This window comes from Hippocampus comes, unplaced genomic scaffold (assembly GCF_001891065.2).
Source record: "Hippocampus comes isolate QL1 unplaced genomic scaffold, H_comes_QL1_v1.1 scaffold38, whole genome shotgun sequence".
NCBI classification, from domain to species: Eukaryota; Metazoa; Chordata; class Actinopteri; order Syngnathiformes; family Syngnathidae; genus Hippocampus; species Hippocampus comes.
The window spans coordinates 638,246-658,668 of record NW_017805716.1 but is presented as its reverse complement, the minus strand read 5'-3'; the positions used below and the strand labels follow the sequence as shown (position 1 = coordinate 658,668).

The following is a 20,423-nucleotide window of genomic DNA, read 5'->3' as shown; positions in this document are numbered from 1 at the left end:
CGGTCGGTGCTCAGCGTTGGACCCGAGGCTGACAAATGAAAGATTCGGCCTTCCGACTTTGCACGCGTAGCCTCCGGCGGGGCTTGTTTGGTGCTTGTCCGAGTCGACATCCTCCGCACGCTGCGCTCGTGTCAGGTTCAAGGTTAGCTTTAGCCTCCGGCGGGGCTTGTTTGGTGCTTGTCCGAGCCGACATCCTCCGCACGCCGCGCCGCGCTCGTGTCAGGTTCAAGGTTAGCTAGCTTCATTGCGTCCGGCGCCAATGACGTCCCCCACCGTCGGGAGATGCAGAGGGGGAGCTGCATTACCACCTCGGCGGGCGGCCTTCGGTCTCCGCTCTGGTTTCAATCCATGCTAATGAGCAAATGTCCATACGCTAACCCGACTCCTGCGGGGTGAGGCGGGGTTAGGGGATTTCCCCTTGACCACTGACCTGTGAGCGACGGCTTTCAACCGGACCCCCAACAAGGGAGCCTTTCATCTCCATCTCGGGGTCGAAGCCGACGGACGCCATATGGCAGGAGGCGGCCTTCAAAAGAACTCTTACGGCAATCCCGCTCGGCCGCGGAGCGACCGAGAAAGACGGGGTGGGAAATTTAAAAGGAAGCACGGGCTCAAGCATATCGTATAGTTTACCGTTTCAATCAGGAGATGCATGGAAAGACTCAGGTGAGACGATTTCTGAGGGTCCCTCTTGTACGCGGGCGTCGGAATGAGTTTGGATCAAGTGTCTCCTTTTCGAGTGGGAACCAATTTAAAGTTGGTCGACCATGAAAGCAAAAAAAAAAAAAAAAAAAGCGAGGAAACGTTGGCGCCGGCTTCTTCAAAGCGTAACTCCCGAAACGCTACTTTCGATTCGGGAACTGAGCTTTTCCGGAATTTTCTCTCACGTCTTTCTCTCCTGCCATCAACTAAACGGCAAATCACAAGTGATTTCTAAGTTATTTTAAAAAGTGAGTCATTCCTAAGATGACGTCTTTCTTTCTTTTTTTTTTTTTTTGCATGAAGATGATCATTAAATCCACAATGGATTGAATCCAATTGTGCGACCCGCATCGATCCAACCTTGGCAAAGCCTCGTGTTTATTTATTAGTGCTATTTGGCTGGAAAGCATTTGATTTTTGAGGGTGGGGGGTGGGGGTTGGATTTATGACAAAAACGCCATTAACACCTGACAAGGATGTACACCGGGTGATGTTACCAATCAGGCGAAAAGGCTCGGATCCGGTTGACGTAAGACAACATTAGCGCTTCTCTTCAAAAATGAGCTTTCTCTTCACCTTTGACCTTTTTTGTCGAGATTATTATGATTATCATGTCACAATGGCGGGCCGAGCAAAAATATTCTTCCAACTTGTCAAACAGAAACATCTCACGAGCGGCACCGAATTTAATTCGCTAACGCCCCCCCCCAACCCCCCCATGATGTCATCAAAGAGAGCTGGATCCATTAAGGTCCAGCCACTCTATTTTACCGTCGCGCTTATTTTTATTCAGACTGATGTGTCGTTCACAGCACCATAAATAACAGTTAAAAGCCCCCCACCCCCCAAAAAAAAAAAATGACCGAGGGAAAGTGGCAGGGTGGCCGGGGGGGAGGGGAGGGGGCCTTATTGATGGAACAAGTTGCAGTGGGCGAGTGTATATAAATCAACATCCATTACTCAGGAGGGGGAAGCTGGGGTGGGGTGGGTGGGGGGCTTATAAAGTCACTGATAAAGGAGGTGGACCCAGACTCGGACCTTTTATTGTTATGCTGTTGTCTTTTATTGCCCGTGATGTCATCTAATGGTATACACTTTAACGACCGGGGAGGAGCCCGGCGCGCGTGCGAGGGCATCCACTGGCTCATAATGGAGCTGCGTGCGCTTGCGACGGGCGGCATATCGATCACCGTCTGTTCCACATGTCCGCCGTATGGGCGCGAGCTGACGGGAACGGGCCAAACAACCAAATTTCACATCAAATTGACAATTAGCGTCCCAGAAAAAGAAAAAAAAAAAAACGCGTGGCCGGCGAAAAGCGTAACTGCGGGCCGACCGTATTTCTAAGCGAGGCAGCGTTCACAGCCGCCGACGCTTTCATTACCCGCGGACACTAAATTTGCCGCTCATTATCATACGTGAGCAGCAGGTATAAAATATGATTACATAGTTGCTCCGCAGCGCGATGGTTATTACGAGAAAGAGCGTCGGCCCGAGCCGCTCGGGGGCCCCGCGCGCGCAATAAAAGCAGCAAAACAAACACAGGAAGGGGCCGGTAATCAAGCATAACAAACAGTGTCAAAATCACCGTGTGTGTGTGTGTGTGTGTGTGTGTGTGTGTGTGTGTGTGTGTGTGTGTTTTGGCAGCGCTCGCTCGTATTTCTCCGGTTCACTTCTCGTCGCCGCAAATCTTCAAGACACGGGCGTCTGTCCTCCAGCTCAACCTTCCCTCGCTTGTAAGACGAGTTTTCTCGCGGGGGTCCGCGAGGCTCGCCGGCCCGGAGTTAGTCACAGCCGCGGCCGTACATCAAGAGGTTACGCAAGCTAGCGGCCGCCAATCACAACCTTGAAGCGGAGCGTCATCCCGTTAGCCCCGGGAAGGGCCGAGAGGTCATGGGGGGTTGCCGCCCATGGCACAAGCCGCAACAGGCGCAAATCTGGCTTATCCCAGTCATGTTTCGCTTAACAAATCATGTTTGGCCAGGGGGCTGTCGTACAGTTGTGCGGCGTGGTCCACCGACATGGTACAAAAAGCCCCCAGTTTGCTTTTCAAGGACCGTCAAATTCCTTCCTTAGTTCCGTGGATACAAAGTCAAGAAACTGCATTTGAACTCAAATGCGCCTGAAGAAACAGATAAGAAGTCCAATCGGTTTTTTGCAACATGCTGATGTGTGCTGTCGAGCAACTTCTGCAACATGCTGACGTGGGCTCCCATTTCCGCCCCTCCCCCCCCTCCCATGGGGTGGGGGGGAAATTGGGATTGAAGTCCAAAAGTGGAGAAAAAGTAGAGTTATGATGCAGAGGATGCACAGGAAGCGTGTGTGTGTGTGTGTGTGTGTGTGTGTGTGTGTGTGTGTGTGTGTGTGTGTGTGTGTGTGTGTGTGGGTGCGTAATGGACAAGGAGGATGTAGAGAGACACCAGATAGGTTTGGCTGCAGGAATCAAATCCCCCCCTCGGGGGCTCTCCTGATCACACCTCCGCTTCCTCACAACTCAAATTCATCGCACGCATGCACACGCACGCCCCCGCGCAAATACAGCCGACTCAGCGACTTTGCCCGAAAGTCAATCTACCTCACGACAACGCTCCTTCCTCGCGGCGCACCCGATTTTTAGAACCTTTACGCGGCGATTCCGCAGCTTACCTTCTTGACGCGGCCGCTCTTGGTGCCCACGAAGACCAGCGAGTGGTTCTTGTAGACGTAGGCCACGACGGAGGTCATCTTGTCGCTGGCGTCGGAGAAGAGCGGCTTGCCGCGCACCATCTCCGAAACGCCGAGCGGCGCGTTCATGTCCAGGCCGCAGAAGTCGTCGTCGATGGTCAGGAGCTGCAGGGGGGAGGGGGCGAGATCGACAGCGATGAAAATGATTGACATCCTTTTTTAAATAGTTACCGTGACATGTGATCAGATCATATTCGCATGGTGAAGCAGCATGTGGCACATTCCCATTCCAAGTCCCGGAGACCCCCACCCCCCCCGTATGAAAAACGAGCGCGAGGGGGATGAGATCCACGAAGACCGCCGTCTGGCCGTAATCGTGCCCGAGGCCGAGCTGTCGGGCGCGATTTCCCGCCGTCAGATTTCAAAATGGCAACCGAGGCAAAAGCATCGTGACGCTTTCAAGCCAATCCCCGCAACCCGTTGATGTACTCCCAGCAGCCATCTCGGCGATGGCAAAAACCGGTCCGAGGCCCATTTCTCGTTTCACGTGCGGCGGTCCGCCCTGCCCGCCAGACAATATTGATGTCAGTCGCGACTCTGGGTGGGGAAGAATGACGTATGGGCTTTGATAAGAGAATAATGGCGTTGGGGACAGGTCATTATTCCGCTTGGGTGCGGGGTCGGATTTGAAAACACTTTTTTTTTTTTTTTGAGGAGGCGAGCGGCACGGTGTGACGAATAGCTTCGCCGTGTGATTGAATGCCGGGGAAGACTCGGCAGGTGATGACACCTTTTGCATTCATTCCAAAAAGTCGAGATAGAAGGAAGGCTTGAGTTATGGTCCGGTGATCGCACAAAGTCCATTATCCGGAATAGAACTTGGCACTCGGAAGGACAAACATTAATTATTGCCCTGACTAAAAAAAAAACAAACAAAAAAAAACAAAGTGTTCATTAGCTTGAAACGCAAAGCGGGAAAGGGGTCAAAGGTCGGGATGCTGCTGGATTAACCCTTTCGGGGACAGCGGTTACGATGTTGTTTTCGCTTACGTCAATCAGTGTTGATGTCACAGTTGTCCACTGCAATGGACTCGACTGTTTTTTTTTCCATGCCGAAAGACTAATAAAAAAAAAAAACACAACAAGATGATCATCACTAACCGCCGATCAAAATTGACGATTGCCACAGACAGCGAACAACGCCAAGGCGATTCGGTACAAAACTCGCGACTCTCCTGCGAGCCATTTAAAGGCAAACCGGCTCGAGCAGAGAGAAAACTTTGTCGCCGCCTTCATTATTAAAATGCTTCCTCAGAGAATAACAAAAAAATAAAAAAACGCAGACACTGCTGTCAAGAGCAATTATCTGATTCCGAGCCTGCAAAAGTGCTTTTGATAATCCAAAATAAATCACTTGACATTATCGGTGTCGGCGCACATTTGTGTGCGCGCGGGTGCTAAACGTGCGTTTTCATCACTCCCCCCCGCCCAACCTCGCGCACCGTGTTATTCGCCGTATTACTCCAGCCGCTTGCCAATCACATCTGCCATCTCGTCGAGTGCGTTTTCGTGAGCGCGCCTGCTGCAATCTGGTGAAATATACTTTTCTGTCTGTCAGGAAGCAGACACGTTTTCATTATGCCGCCGTCGCCGCCGCCGCCGGAACATGACATTGGTACTCGCGGCGCTACAGACGCCCCGGGTCACAATGGCAAATAATATCTAGGCGGCGCTAATAAGATGCTGATGTGACTGGCGCCTTTGAAAAACACGGATGTGTTATGGAAATGATCAAGTAACATTTCTTGCCCGCCCGTGACGGATCACTCCCTGAAGACGGATGCATTGCGCCAACCAATACGTCAAACTCACATATTGTTACTACGCGGCCCGTTTGTTTGATCACCGTTCCGTAGCCCCGCCCTCTTTTGTGCTTGGTTGATTGACTTAACGGACAGATGGGTGGATGGCTGAAAATAGAGATACGTTGGATCAAGGATAAAACCGAAATCCCCCAAAATTAGGCAGGTAGGTTGATGTAGGTCACAGGTGTCAAACTCAAGGCCCGGGCACCAAATCCGGCCCGCCACATCATTTTACGTGGCCCACTGAAAGAAAATCCCGTGTGTCAACTTGCATGATCCTTGCAAAAAATTAACCGTCAAATTATCATAAATGACGTTTATCAAGAAGTTTGTTACCCTTACGAGTAATAATGCGCCGAAACATTTTTGTGGTTTCACTCCGAGGGAAGACGTAACTCAAAAGCGGCCCGCGACAAAAATGAGTTTGACACCCCTGATTGTAGGTTGTGGACGGAGGGATGGTCGGATGGAACGAGAGCTGAATCAGACTCAGGGTGGAACCTGGAACCCCCCAAAATACTTTTGGTAGCTTAAAACATGAACAGATGAATGAATGGCTAAAACCCCCCAAAACTAGCTTGGCAGTTTGATCGACTTGATGAATGGACCGATCAAAAACGGAACCTGAATTCAATTCAGACTGCCAGGAACGAGCCCCAAGAACAAGCAAAGGCAAAGCCGAGTCACTCGTGACACACAAGAGGCGGCGACGCCAGAGCGTAGTTTCCTATTTTTGGACCGTGGCCAGAAGCCGAGGCAGAATCAGGTCACTCGCGGGCCGTATCCATCTTTCGGCTTGTGTGCGCCTGCCAGCGCCACGCACAAAGCGAGCGAGATCCTGGACCGCATGGGCGAGGGGCGGGAGGGATGGGGGGCGGCGTGGGGGTGGGGGGAAATCAGCAGATATATATATTTATATATACACACACGCCGAGCTGCGAGAAAGAGAAAGGGCCCATGCGAAAAAGCGATTAGCGGTGACTGAAAGAGATCCGCTCTCCAACGCTCTCTGATGTATAGCCTAATCTGGGGCTGGCGCGGTGACGAAGGGCCCCCGTTCCGTTGGCTGCCGGTTCACAGAGTTAATGACACATATTCAACCGCGAAAGAAATTTCATTTCATGTCGCCTCTCCGCTCTTACGGGCTCCGAAGAGTCCATTTTCTTGTACTGCCCCCCCCACCCCCCCTACAAATTTGGATGACGACCGTGCTCTAATGTGATGATTCCACATTAATAGCAAGCCGAGCCGGTTGCGCGCCCGTTCCCACCCCCAATCGAAAAAAAAAAAAGTAGCGCCTGTTAAAGTATATAATTGCATAATACAGCATTCGTCGACGGCAAATTGCTGACCTGTCAGGATGATCGGCGGAACTATGTCCCGACTAAAAAGGATTAGCCGCGCTCATTGTAATTATATGATACATCCATAATACGAAGGCTGGAGAATTTGGCGAAGTCATCGCCGACATTGTCATGTGGTACAAAGCACTTTTCAAATCGCAAAGGCTGAAATTTAGGGAGTGGGGGGGCGGTGATTCTGCTTTTTTTCCCCCCCCCCAATCGTGTCCATTCAGTGTTTCAAAGGGGGCAGCGACAGGGTGCTAATTCAGAATAAACAGCGCTGAGAATCGGGCCGCGAAAAAAAAAAATGAAAGCTGCGCGGCAACGTGTGATATTTTCCTTCCTATTTCGCGGCGCGCGTTCCCGAATCCCCGAAATAAGGCACGCGCGCTAACGTTCCTCGGATGGGGCCCGGCCGGCCAGACAGCGTTTGCTTAATCGCAAAATAATGATATTGTGATGAATACTGACCTTTAGCAAGTGGTATCATGTATGGAGATTTAATTAGCGAGCCGGCCGGATCGGCCAGCGAGCCGGATAGCGGATATGTGGATGGATGGATATGGAGTGGGATCGAGGGGGGGGGGGGGGGGGGGGGGGGGGCAGTCTGGATGGTCTTAATGAATGAACTTGCCTTTCACTTCCTGTGGATGTGGCCGAGACTGACTCATCAGACAAAAACGGCAAGTCTATCGTCCAAGCCCCAGTCGGCAAAATTCAAAATTTGAGTGGATGGAAATTTATTGACCTCCCACGCTTTTGTTGTTGTTTTTTTTTTTTTTTTTTTTCTGCTGACCGAGCGAACGTGTAAAGCGCAAGGGGGCTGCTTTTATAGGTCACACATGCCACTTGGCCGATGATCTATGGACGAGGGCCCTTCCGCAGACTCCGACTGTGCATTATGTGGCTCGGCCAAGCGTGGCGGCCATTTTGGAAGGCGAGCGTCGCCCTTTCCCATCATCTCCCGCTTCCTCGCTCTCTGAGCAGATTATGGAAAGCAAAGGAGGATGCGCTGATTTATTCCCCCGGGGGGGAGGGGGGGGGGGGCGGAAAGCGGTCGCAAAGTCAGTCAAAGCGCTTCTTTTTCATTATCTGATCTAAAGCTCAGCACTGCTTTAAAAAAAAATAATAATAAAGAATAATCACGGGAGGAAGAATGGCTTCATTGTTAATCCGATGGAGGATTACTTCATGCTGCGAACATTATCCAATCACTGCAATCCTCTAGAACAATCTGGCAGTTTGGACGAGGCAACATCGTTCGTCGCTGGATTAAATATCGGCCGAATCGAAACGCGACGTGAAGTCCGATTTGAGATCGTATGACTGATTTTTTTTTTCCCTGTAAAAGCAACTGTCTGCTCAATAACAAAAATAAATAAATAAATGACATCGATGAAACATGGCATTTGTCCAAAGGAGGTGACTCCTGGAGATAAACCGCGCTCCCCATCTGTCCGTCGGGAATATTCAATAATGAGGCTGCGGGCTTTTCCCACATCTAATTGAAGACCAAAAAAAAAAAAATTACCACGGTAATGTAATTCGTCGCAGTGTCGCACATGACGGATGGCGTAAGTGTATGTTAAGTAGCATGCTTGGATTTTCGAAATCGTAGCGCCATCAAGTGACGCTAACGTGTTAGCGATGAAATATCGGGATTGCCTCGAGGTCATCATGTCACCGCTGGAATGTTAATGCGATGAAACGACGCCATCTATTCATTTCATAATGCTCTCATCTTCTGAGTACTGTGATCTGGGGGGGTCTATGCCACATTTTTTTTTTTTTTTACGACTGACCCATCAACTCCCCGCGTCGGAATTTAATCAAGGTAAATACTGTGGACATTCGGGCGTTAATAGACTCGCGCCATCTAATCGGGAGGCTGCGAACTAATCAAAAACGTACCCCGCCGCCGTCAGATGGCTGGGGAGGATTTATTGAGGAGCCGCGGGTGTTGCTTTAAAGACTTGATGGGCAGGACGGCTGTTAAAACATTTTTTATGCAGATTGCTTTTAATGTTTGGGGCGACGGTGTTTACAAGTCGATTTGCATTTCCCGGGCTTTCGTTCTTGGCACTAATTTGATGTGGCTTCGTCATTGGAAAAAGTCTTTGATCAAAGACGTTTTACCATCTGTGTCGCTGCGAACCTTCAAACAATCTCGGCTTCCGACTGGACTTTGTGTGAAAAGCAGGAAGCAGACCTGGCAAAGCCTGAATACCGCTGCAAGAAGCGGGGTCCGACATCGCCGGCGGCCCGCTGGCCCGAGGACCAAACCCGGGATCGTGTTGGATCACTTCGATGCTGGCCCGTGCAAATTGAATCAATTAAATGTGACAAAATCACAATGTTCTCGCTTTTGTAAAAAGATGTATTTTTTTACCACCCAGTCTAGATGCGTCACTTTTTGTCTCATCTAGCGACTTCTTTTGCACGCAAATGTTCAGACTGAGACACCGGTGACTTCAACGCTTTGTGTTAGGGGGCAACATTTCATTGAAGTGTGGCAAGGATGCAAAACATGACAAGTTGTAAATCTCAAAATTGTCATTGAGATTTTTATGGGGGGGGGAAACTTATGCTATCAAAAAATAAAAATCATAATACGGATGACTGATATCAGCTAAAATCTCAGAGTCCAAACAAACAAGCGGAAATCGTAGCGCCATCAAGTGACGCTAACGTGTTAGCGATGAAATATCGGGATTGCCTCGAGGTCATCATGTCACCGCTGGAATGTTAATGCGATGAAACGACGCCATCTATTCATTTCATAATGCTCTCATCTTCTGAGTACTGTGATCTGGGGGGGTCTATGCCACATTTTTTTTTTTTTTTACGACTGACCCATCAACTCCCCGCGTCGGAATTTAATCAAGGTAAATACTGTGGACATTCGGGCGTTAATAGACTCGCGCCATCTAATCGGGAGGCTGCGAACTAATCAAAAACGTACCCCGCCGCCGTCAGATGGCTGGGGAGGATTTATTGAGGAGCCGCGGGTGTTGCTTTAAAGACTTGATGGGCAGGACGGCTGTTAAAACATTTTTTATGCAGATTGCTTTTAATGTTTGGGGCGACGGTGTTTACAAGTCGATTTGCATTTCCCGGGCTTTCGTTCTTGGCACTAATTTGATGTGGCTTCGTCATTGGAAAAAGTCTTTGATCAAAGACGTTTTACCATCTGTGTCGCTGCGAACCTTCAAACAATCTCGGCTTCCGACTGGACTTTGTGTGAAAAGCAGGAAGCAGACCTGGCAAAGCCTGAATACCGCTGCAAGAAGCGGGGTCCGACATCGCCGGCGGCCCGCTGGCCCGAGGACCAAACCCGGGATCGTGTTGGATCACTTCGATGCTGGCCCGTGCAAATTGAATCAATTAAATGTGACAAAATCACAATGTTCTCGCTTTTGTAAAAAGATGTATTTTTTTACCACCCAGTCTAGATGCGTCACTTTTTGTCTCATCTAGCGACTTCTTTTGCACGCAAATGTTCAGACTGAGACACCGGTGACTTCAACGCTTTGTGTTAGGGGGCAACATTTCATTGAAGTGTGGCAAGGATGCAAAACATGACAAGTTGTAAATCTCAAAATTGTCATTGAGATTTTTATGGGGGGGGGAAACTTATGCTATCAAAAAATAAAAATCATAATACGGATGACTGATATCAGCTAAAATCTCAGAGTCCAAACAAACAAGCGGAAAAAAAAAACCCTCCAAGATGAAAAATATTAATTTTGTCGACTTATTTTGACACCCGCATTAATACACGGCAAGGGACACCATCAATAAACATTACACGTGTTTGATTGAAACCCCCCCACGGAATGGGGACGCAGCAGCGAATGTGATCTCCATCTATTATATTTTTGCTGTGAAATATTGAATGAAAATTTCATGAAGCTTCTTATTTTGCGCGGTATCGCGGATGAGCGGGTGTGTGATTTATCCCCCGCGGCGCCCACCGCCTCCACTTCTTCGGCGGGGTTTAATTCACGCGGCGGCGCGTGGTGAAATGGCACCGTTCCGAGGCGCTAACCCCGGCGTGCGCCCTAACACACGCGCACTTCCTCTGCCTGCTGACACATCCGCTGCCGGGCGTGATTTATCCCGCCCTCGAGCGGCCAGACGACGGCGGTCCGGCACGTGCGCCGAGCCAAAGACTTCTTTCCCAGATTTACGCCGTGATGGCACAAGGCTCAAATCCCGAGATTGTCGACGGCGAAGGTCACGGCCACAAATTCCGAAACATGACCGGGAGCCATACAGGGTACATTTATTGACAATCGTCGGATCTGCGGCGATCGCTCTTGATCCTCCTGCTGAATGTGGAACTGTGTAAAATCGCGCAGCGATCTTATTTCAGCCTTTTTACGCCTGACTTGTAAACTTTAAGTGGAATGACTTGACGTCTTTTTGTTGAACGGTACGTCGTTAAAAATATGATTTCATTTCTTTTTCGTAAAGCGCAGGCGTCTGCTCTCACCAGCAGGTACACCCGGTCGTCGATGCTAAAGATCGTCCAAAATCATTTCGAGGACCTTTGATCTAGTTCTCATTATTGGTGCGTGAAAGGGTTAATTTAGCATCGACTGCTTCGAAAGCAAACTAGTATGACAGGGTCGGGTATTTTTTCTTTCGATTTGATGAAGAAGAAATAAGCTCGGGCTTTTGAAAGCAGTCCAAACACTCGGCACCCAATTTAACCCTGCTTGCTTTGTGTGTGTGTGTGTGTGTGTGTGTGTGTGTGTGTGTGTGTGTGTGTGCGTATGATGAACTGAATCACTGAATTTGTAAAGTGTTGTTACAGGAGAGGGAATGGAATTATGGTAATGTGGCTGAGCGTCGGGCCGCATTGTTTCAAAAAAAAAAAAAAAAAAGGCCGAGCGGATCGTGAACATCACATCATAATGAGACGGGAGCGCGAACCCACCCAAGAAAACGCGGCTCATCAAAGCGTTCCGCCTCGCGATACTTCATCCCAGCCCGTTAATGAGATGAGCGTTTGCATCGGTGTCTTGAACTCATTCAGTACCAGCCAATTCTGGCCCAAGTCTGAAAAGACGTTTCAAAACGTCTTTGGGAGTGAATGAGTTTTAAGGGACACTTAGCCGCGGTTGCCTCAAAATCGGTACTCACCGCACTGCTGCAGGGGATGTCTTTGACCTTGAGCCAGGCCAGGTCGAGCGTTCCCTCGCCCTTGTAGCACGACTGCAGCCTGTCCTTGATGCGCTCATTGATGTTGCGCAGGGAGAAGACGCACAGGGCCGATTCCTGCGACTCCTGCCGGGGTCGCCTTTTCTGGCCCTTGGAGAAGACGGCGAACAAGACGTCGTCGTCCGGCGCGACGTCCAGCGAGCGCGCCAAATTGGCGCCGGCTTTGGACAGGTAGGCCGCCTCCAGAAGTCGGTACTCCACATTGCCGCTGACGCACCCGACGGGCACCTCCACGTACGAGTTGAAGGCCGTGTCCGCTTTACACAGGCGGACGATCTTGGAGGTGTACACCTGTTCTCGGCCCGCCGAGGAAGAGCCGGCGGTGGGTCCGCCTCCCATTTCGGGCTGCAGCGTCAGGAAGTAGACAAAGCTCCCGCTGGCGAAGCCGTAAATGTAATAAATGTCAAAGTCCGGTATCACCGTGAAGGTGTCCGACGGGATCTTAATCATCGAGGCCACAAACTCATCGTGGAAGACGTAAGCGAACATCCCATCCTCCTCGGAATTTCTGGCCAACTTGCGACTGGAGATGGTGGGGAAGTACTCCGGCTTGCCGTCCACCGCCGTGGCCACGAACAGCATGTCCGGCGAGGCGTTGCCGTAGGAAACGATGACGCCGAACACGGAGCCGCTCTCGTTGACCCCGGACAGGTAGTGTTCCTTTTTGTGGAAGGGCTCCCCGAGCTTGAAGAGGTCGTCCAGGCGCAGCAATTTACAGATGCCCTGGTAGAGGCTGCCGCACGCCAGCAGCCGGTTTTCCCGGTAGTCCATCAGCAGCATCTTGTTGACGTTGTTGGTGAGCGTCAGCGGCTCGCCGCAAGGCTGCACGATCCGCGGCGGGTAGCACTTGCGGTTGTCCTCGTCCGGGCCGGTCTCGTGAGACACCTGCACCTCCAAACCCGGCGACAGTTTATAGATGCGATTGACCGCTCCCAAGTAAACGTTGCCGTTGCGATAGTCCACCGCCAAGTGGTTGAATGTCCATTCGGGGTTCTCGGCGCGAAACGAGGCGTACTCTTCCTCCTCGAGAGACGCCGTGATCACTCGGGAACCGTAGCCGGGCGACGGCGGCGCCCGTAACGCCGTCTTGGAGGTCGCGAGCGGCGCCAGCGTGGAAAGGAAGCAGCAGAGAAAAAAGCAGGTCAGTGTCCTGGTGTGGCACGTCATGGCTGTGCCTCGGGGGACCGCGAGGAGCAGGGAGGGCGGTGGGAGGCACAGTCCGCTACTGTCGGCCGATCGGGATCAAGCCTCTTTCAAGATGAAGGGCATGATGCACCTGGAAGGGAACGAGAAAACGGTCAGAAGCGGCGCAAATTTCGCCAAAAGAACCGATGTTTGGATCAAGCGGGAAAGATAAGGGCTCGTCTCAGAGGAGGTCATCAACATGGCTCGGCGCGGACCCCCCTTGTGCCACCTTCTCGCCTAATTGATTCTCCTCTCAGAATGCGCAATTTGCAACCTTTGGCGATTCCTCCGCCGCCTCCCAACGGGGGCGCATCACCCGCTGACTCTGCACACTTGCGCGGCACCTTCGCTTTGTCTTTTACAAACGAGCACAAAGAGGAGCGATAATTAGGGATCGGAAAACGCTAGCGCTCGCAGAAATAAGCCCGATCGATATGTCACGGGCTCGCTCCGAACAATGACGTTCTGTTCTGCATGGCAGGGAGGACTACCATGGGAAATAACAGCACTTCCTGTAAACACGGCGCTCCCTCGTGAGTGTCACCCGCTCGTTAGGTCTCCCCGGCGGCAAGTTGGCATTCATCTGTGCGGCATCCAGGCAAGCACGTTTAAACCCCAGCGGCCTACGTTTTGCACAACAGATAAAAATCTGACTGATCTTCCCTGTGTCACATATTTCCTGGCGAGGTAACGAGTTATTGGTCCCAAATCTCTCGAGAGGCCACGAGACGGAATTGGGATGAGCCCCTCTAAATGATAACGCTGCGGGACGCCATTTTTGTTACGTTAGGGCTGACATCTGTTTTGATCGAATCCAAAACTGATCTCAGTTTTTCCTCGATCACACCACTCCCTTTAATTCCGACTAAGCTATCTTTCCGTTTGGCGGTATTGATAGGAGTGGCCTAGTGGGAGCCGCACGCGCCTCTCACCGCATGGTCTCGATGGTGACTGCACAAACAAGTTGCCACGTAGCTGTAGATGAGTCCAAGCAGCTCCGACGATTGTTTTAATACAGCTAATCAATGGAATTGATTAGGATTAAATGTGGTGATTAAAAACTTGACATGCTCGGAAAAAAAACAACTGCAATTTTGGAATCAGCGTCCCAATTTTTGGTCTGAAATCTGCATTTAAATCGAACTGGACAGATTTTGTTTTGTTTTTTCCAAATTGTTCCCCATTGTAATCAATAGTCGTTTTCTGCTATTGATCTTTGAGGTTCAGTCTTGCCTGTACCCCGAAAAAAAAAATAAAATAAAAAAAAAAAAAAACGAGTAACCATTAGCAAAAATCAAAGATCAAATTGGCCAATTTCCCAGAGCATTCAGACAATCTTTTATGGATCTGTCAGGGTGCTCCTTTTAGCTTTAGCGAAGATGATGGCGGAAAATGGAGGGCCGGGGTGAGACGTGACAATTAGGAGGCGGTGGCGTTCAAAAGCAAGCGCCTGACAAAATGATCTATTTCTATTCAAAGACCCAAGTCTTTAAGTGCATTAAAAAAAAAAAAAAATAGATGATGACGTGCAAATGAAGATACCATCTTCGTTAAACTGCTTAAAAGTTCGAACAAAACAAGTGAATGGGATTACGAGAGTGCGGGAAAAAAAAAAACGATGACTGTGTCGATGCCACCAGTGATCGAATAAAAACTGAGATGACATCACTAATTTAACCCAACGACAATTACAATGTGCTTCGTAAAGTGAGCGAATTATTCCGATAAAATCCGCTCCGGATGTCTCTGGGATACCCGCTTTCCGAGCCTGGGCAAACTTGAACCGCGAGAAAACTTGTCCTGCCGACGCGCCAACCCGGACCGTCAACAACCCGAACTTCAGCTGTTTATCGTCGCCCATCAACAATGAAACGAAGCCGCACCCTTGAACTAATCCCGCTAGCTACCTTTCCATCCGCAGGCGGAAATAAATCAAGATTGAGCGATCAGGCCTGACGCGGGGCTAAGCTAACACCCTGGACAGATGGCGCGCTCATTCCTCTCAGGAAGACGATAGCGGCAGAAGGAGGAGGAGGCGAGGAAGGCGGCGGCGGCGGCGAGGATGGAGCCGCAACGTCCTTGGGCGTTTACATCAAGACGCGGATTAGCGGCGTGGATTACTGTCACCGGATACCCACTCTAGATCGAGGGAGTGGGGAGGGTCTAATCCAACACAGATATCATGAAGACGAGAAAAAAAAAAATGTATCGGACGGATGGGTATTTGATGACGTTCCCTCGATCAAACGTCCGCCTCCTTCTCCTTCGTCCAGGTCATGAATGGGCATAGCCCGCCCAGACGTCGTGTTTTTCGTCCGCAGAAAAGTGATCATACAATATCAGAGAGAGACAAGCACAAAAAAAGTCTTCCCATCCATCCAATTTTCCATTCCTGGAATGTTTCTGAAAAAAAGAAAAAAAAAAAGGAAGCGCAGCCAGGCAACGATCCAACCGGAGGGCCCTCTGGATTTTAGCCGACATCTGCCCATCTCCTCACCATCTGTGTAATATTTGCCCCTCCTTCGCTTATTAAAACCAATTCAGGAATGGAAATGAAACTCCAGCCCCTCAGGAGCATCGAAAAACAACGCCGGTTCAACGTATTCTTGCCGCGGCGGCGAATATTTTCCAAAAGCCGCTCTTGCATAATTCCCTGTAATCTATCGCTGACGCTCTCATTGGTGTTACGATACCCTCTCCATCATTCCTCCAAGTGCGGTTAAAATACGGCTCCTTTTTACAGACGCTCTTCTACTGGATATTATCAAACTAATCAAGTGTCCTGTGTGTGTATTTTAGTTGAAAAATGACCAAAATAACATTGGCCCGATACAAAGGGGAGATGATTTGGTGTTGGGGGTACGCTGGTGCGCGTGTGTAATAAAAGTATAAAAGCGAGAGAGTGTCACATCCAAAAACGAGTCCCGGTGTAAATAATAACAGTAATCACAGCTCCGTGTTAGCGGGCCGTGCCCCGAGACCGTGCGTGAGAACGCTCGGAACACCTTCATGGACGGCGGCCAGATGATTACTGGCGTCGTGAATCACCGCTTTTGGAGCCGGCTTGCCACAATGCGCCGCCGTGTCCGACGGGAGGGCGCGCAGACGTGCCGACACACACACACACACACACACACACACACACACACACACGCGCACACGCAGGAAGCCTGAGGGAAGCTGTGCGCAGGATCGTATCGCCGTGAAACCGAGTCGAGACAAGTTTGGAGGGAACGCGGAGGGGGGGCAGGTGGGGGGGGGGCTGTCAACGGAACTTGACAACAGGTTTGTACGCAACTCGTTTTATTCCCGTTTTTTTTCTGCACTTTGTCCTGTTTTACCCCCGCTTCACCTCTCTCGCACCCTACTCAGAAGGTGACAATGTGTGTCAAGTGAGGCTGTTTTTAACTCTTTCAACGCAAACGATCTTTTTTTTTTTTTTTTTTGGGCCACGTTTCCATCCATCTCCATGTGAATCCGTGTGCCACTGACCTATCTGATTTGCCAATCTCTGCTCCCGAGAAGACTTGACCTCCGGGATTAAGCGCTTAGCCACAAAACGCTTGAATAATTTACAAGGCTTTGTGCTGGTGATTAGAACGAAACATTTAATTTCAACCGCCCAATCGCGCCAAAATTTCGCTCCGTCGTAGAGTCTGCTGCCAACTATCGGACGAAAAAAAAAAAACGTGAATCCGGTCGGTTTTATTCAAGCACATCTGGATGGATGGATGGCAGCGTCCGGATTACGGCGTCCCCCCCTTTATAATCCAGAGCATTGATGAGCAAGAGTCTTAAAGACGCACAGCTGGACGCAAGGAGGAGGAGTTATTTTCGATGACATTAAAATTGAACCCAACATGGGCCTGCGTGAAAAAATTTACGCCCACTTGAGGAAGTTTTGCTTCAATTCAATGGCTATGATGATACAGTATTTATATGCGCCTTGGCCATCAGGAGGCGCCGCAACATGTATAAACTTGAAAAAGAAGGCCCAGACTGCACCATATGATGGTGCGATGAGCTGCTCTCTGCGAAGATAAAGAAAATGCGCTTGTGCATGTTGTTCTATATCCATGTTTGTTTTTCATACGAGCTACTTTTGCGGTTGTGTTTCCAAGCCTGTGAGCGTCCAATCAAGAGCAGGGGAGGAAGCTGACAGTCGGCCTGGAATTGCAAAGGCCCCATTTTAATTAAATGGATTTATTAGTCAAGAGTTTTGATTTATACATTTCCTCTAAAGTCGTCCCCCTGTGCTGGGAGGTGTTTAAAGTGAGCGTAGGCAGGTTTACACTCCATTACTGGGCCTTTTGCCTCGCCTCCCCGCTTGTTTGTCTCCCTTCAGATGTTCTCGCCGTGTGTGCAACCGCAGCCCTCAAAAAGCCCGTGGCATAAACACATCAGACAAGCTTTCTCCGAGCCAGCTCGCCAGCCCGCCCGCCTGTCGTTCTTCACAGCTACAAGTGAGAGGATGCAAATTGTCCCCCAGCCCCCCCCACCCAACCCCAACTTTCGGCGCTTCACACGCGGTCACGGCCTGTGTTTTGGCGCCCTGATTTTCCACCCGGCTCTATCGCCTCGCTGTTGCTTTTGCCCCGCAGAGACACGCCAAGGCTCTGACAAACATATTCTAAGTCAGCGCGCCTTGCCAGATTTGCCGCCGGGGCCCCCGGATCGGCACAAGCAAAGCTCCGCTGGATGAACTGCGTGTGACAATGCAAAACAGATGGACACAAAGGAAGCGGAGGAAAAGCTGAAACGCTCATTCAGAAGTTGAGAGTTATGTTTCTGCTCGGAGTCACTTGGATGCCGGATGAAAATACAACAACGAGCATTGTATATGCTCAGGACTGAAAACCACGTGCCAAAGTCGCTTTTATGAGCAGTGGTGCGTCGTTTATTTATTGTGTTGTACGTTTTCCGGGTTTCAGTGTGTCAGAGCTTCATTAGTATGTGCAAAAGTTGCACTTTGTCACACTCATCATTTATCATTGGTGCATTTCCAGTCACTGCCATCCAACATTAACGCAGCCACACATCATTTCTCTCTTACCGGCCAAGGACAATTTCCGAGAAGTTTAGAGCTGGCAAAGCATGTTACCATGGGGACACGTAAAGAATGTTATGTGTCACAACTCAAGGGTGAGTAAATTACCCCCTGAACAAACAAAATGGTGACACACACACACACTAAGCACAAACGCATAGCAATGTATACATTTACGAGTCTCCGCGGCTGATGATGTCACATGCAAACAAACAAGCGTCCATAAGCGCAATTCACCGTTGAAAAGGTGGGGAAAATACATGAGCGAGCTTTCCGCGCCGCAATCAAACCGTCACGAGCCGGGCCAGAACACGACAAGCAATGAAAACATTTCATTCCAGGAACGCTACTAACTTCTCCCCGGCACTTGGCGGGGGAGTAGCGGGGCCTGGCTCGGAGTCAGTCACTGCATTCACACACATTTCCAAATCCTATCAACAAAAGAGCGAGGGAAGAAGAAAAAAAAATCACAAAAGTCTTAAAAAGGGGGGTGACCGCTGTGAAAAGCATGCAAACCCCAGTGTAAGCCTCACTAAATCTCTCATGTCACATTCAAAACATAATGCTGCTGTGCGATCCCGTTCGTCTTTCTTGTTTGTTCCCCTCAGGACACAAACGACTAAAGAGGTCCTTCCTGGAAGCGTTGAGCAAGGCGCTCACAGATAAGAAGGAAGGTGTTTACGAAGGCATCGATTTCCATTCTTGTCCGGAGATCCTCAAGGATCAATTTGCAGGCCCCACCACATTAGCATCCACAGAGGCTAAATGACTCGCTTGTAAGCAATTATGGTCATCAGTGGACAGAGATGTGCCTGCTTTGAATGAAGTATCTGTCAATCAATCGCAATTTGAAGGGCGCGGGGTGCCCATGTGCTTGCTAACAATTGGATTTTTTTTTTCCAAAAATGTTAAAATACGACTGAGACGACTATGCTCATAGTCGAGTGACATGACGAGTGCTCAAACCTTTTAATTTTATATTCTAACTAAAGGTCTCAATTCCAAAAAAAAAAAAATGCTACATTATTTAGTAATTTATTTACATTAAAAAAATAATTATTTTTTTTCTTCCTAAGGTTAAAAATATATCTTTGATTTTATTTGCCTTCAGGATTTTTTTTTTTTTTTTAACTGTATTTGATTTTCTTCCCACATATATTTTATTTCCTCATCAAAATTGTGCCCGAAGCAACAGGTGGCGCCGTAAGCCTGAACGCAAGGAGCATGATTGCCAATCAGGAGCCCGGAAAAAGGTGACAGGAGGCAAAACACTGTCGATAAAGCCAAAATCGTGGCCGCAGAACAAACAGAGCGCACCATTCATGCCCGCCGTACAGCCTCATCATTCACCGGCGTGTTCATCTCACTTCATTCGCACACACAGACACACACACACACACGCACACACACACACACACAAAACGCTTCCGCCGAGTCTCCCCAGCGCCACCAAACGTCAAGTTTGCCGAGCGAGATTAAGCATCAGCGAGGCACGATATTGACAAGGCCGTGCTCCCTCGTAACCATAACACCACGCCTGACGGACGGGGAGGGTGGAGGTCATATGTCAAAAAGTGACTCGCTTATAAAGCCTCCTGCCCGGCCCGCGACCAGATCGGATTATCCAACTCCTCCTTGGGGACTCAAATGTTTACCCTCTTCCCTCACCGGGGACCTCGACGGCGGTAATGCACACTAATGGGCCAGTTTTGACGTCAAAGAGCGCACAAGAGTGCGGGAGTGAAGCGTTCCTATTCCAGATTACAATAATTTGCGGATGTGTCTCGTGAAGTTGCCATCTCTGCACGTGCCATATTTTCAACAATATTCTCGCAGCGTGTCATCAAGAGTAAACAAATCCATGTTGTGTTTTGGATTACGGCTACGTGAGAACAACGCCGATTCCTCCCGGGCTCGTATGCGGCAACCCCTCCGGCCATACTTTGAACACACACACTTGCACGTCTGAACCGAACCGAAAACAGAAAGCATGGCTTGACGACAAAAAAAATTCCCCTTCAAAGTGATTTCATTTTAGAACGGGTGAGCCGGGTGCCTCTCGGCTAACTTTCCCCGGTGAATCGCCTTGCGAAAAGCAAGAAGTGCGTGAAAACGAGCTGCCCGATTTGCAAACACAGAGAGAATAATTCATATTCACTGGGTTTGTTTGGAAAAAGCTTCCTCGACCGTAGCGCAGGCGATAAAATATGCAGCGTGCTTTAAAAAGCATGCGCGTTCATCACCTCAGCTCGAGTGGGTGAAGCAGGTGCATCCCTCCACAAGCCCAAGACAGGTCTGCCTGCTTACCTGTACACGCTGCAGATGTCACTTCGCAGCCGCACTGCGGATGCAAGAGAGGCACGTCCAAAAAAAAAAAAAAAAAAAAAAACC

General features: G+C 49.7%; 1 protein-coding gene across 1 annotated transcript; it reads right to left on the bottom strand.

Annotated features, from left to right (window-relative positions):
- Positions 1-3,056: 3,056 nt before the first annotated feature.
- On the bottom strand, positions 3,057-20,423 carry LOC109523759 (plexin-A4). Its single transcript, XM_019883136.1, has 3 exons — positions 20,340-20,423; positions 11,723-13,076; positions 3,057-3,531 (listed from the first exon to the last, which is right to left on the bottom strand). Exons 2-3 carry the CDS (start codon positions 12,965-12,967, stop codon positions 3,325-3,327), a joined length of 1,452 nt encoding a protein of 483 aa, XP_019738695.1. The 5' UTR covers positions 12,968-13,076; positions 20,340-20,423; the 3' UTR covers positions 3,057-3,324.

Excerpts from the sequence above, each read along its gene's own strand:
- LOC109523759 (XM_019883136.1), bottom strand. The coding sequence starts at position 12,967 with ATGACGTGCCACACCAGGACACTGACCTGCTTTTTTCTCTGCTGCTTC. Across the intron at positions 3,532-11,722 it reads ACATCCCCTGCAGCAGTGCG|CTCCTGACCATCGACGACGA; the intron begins GTGAGTACCGAT and ends TCCCCCCTGCAG.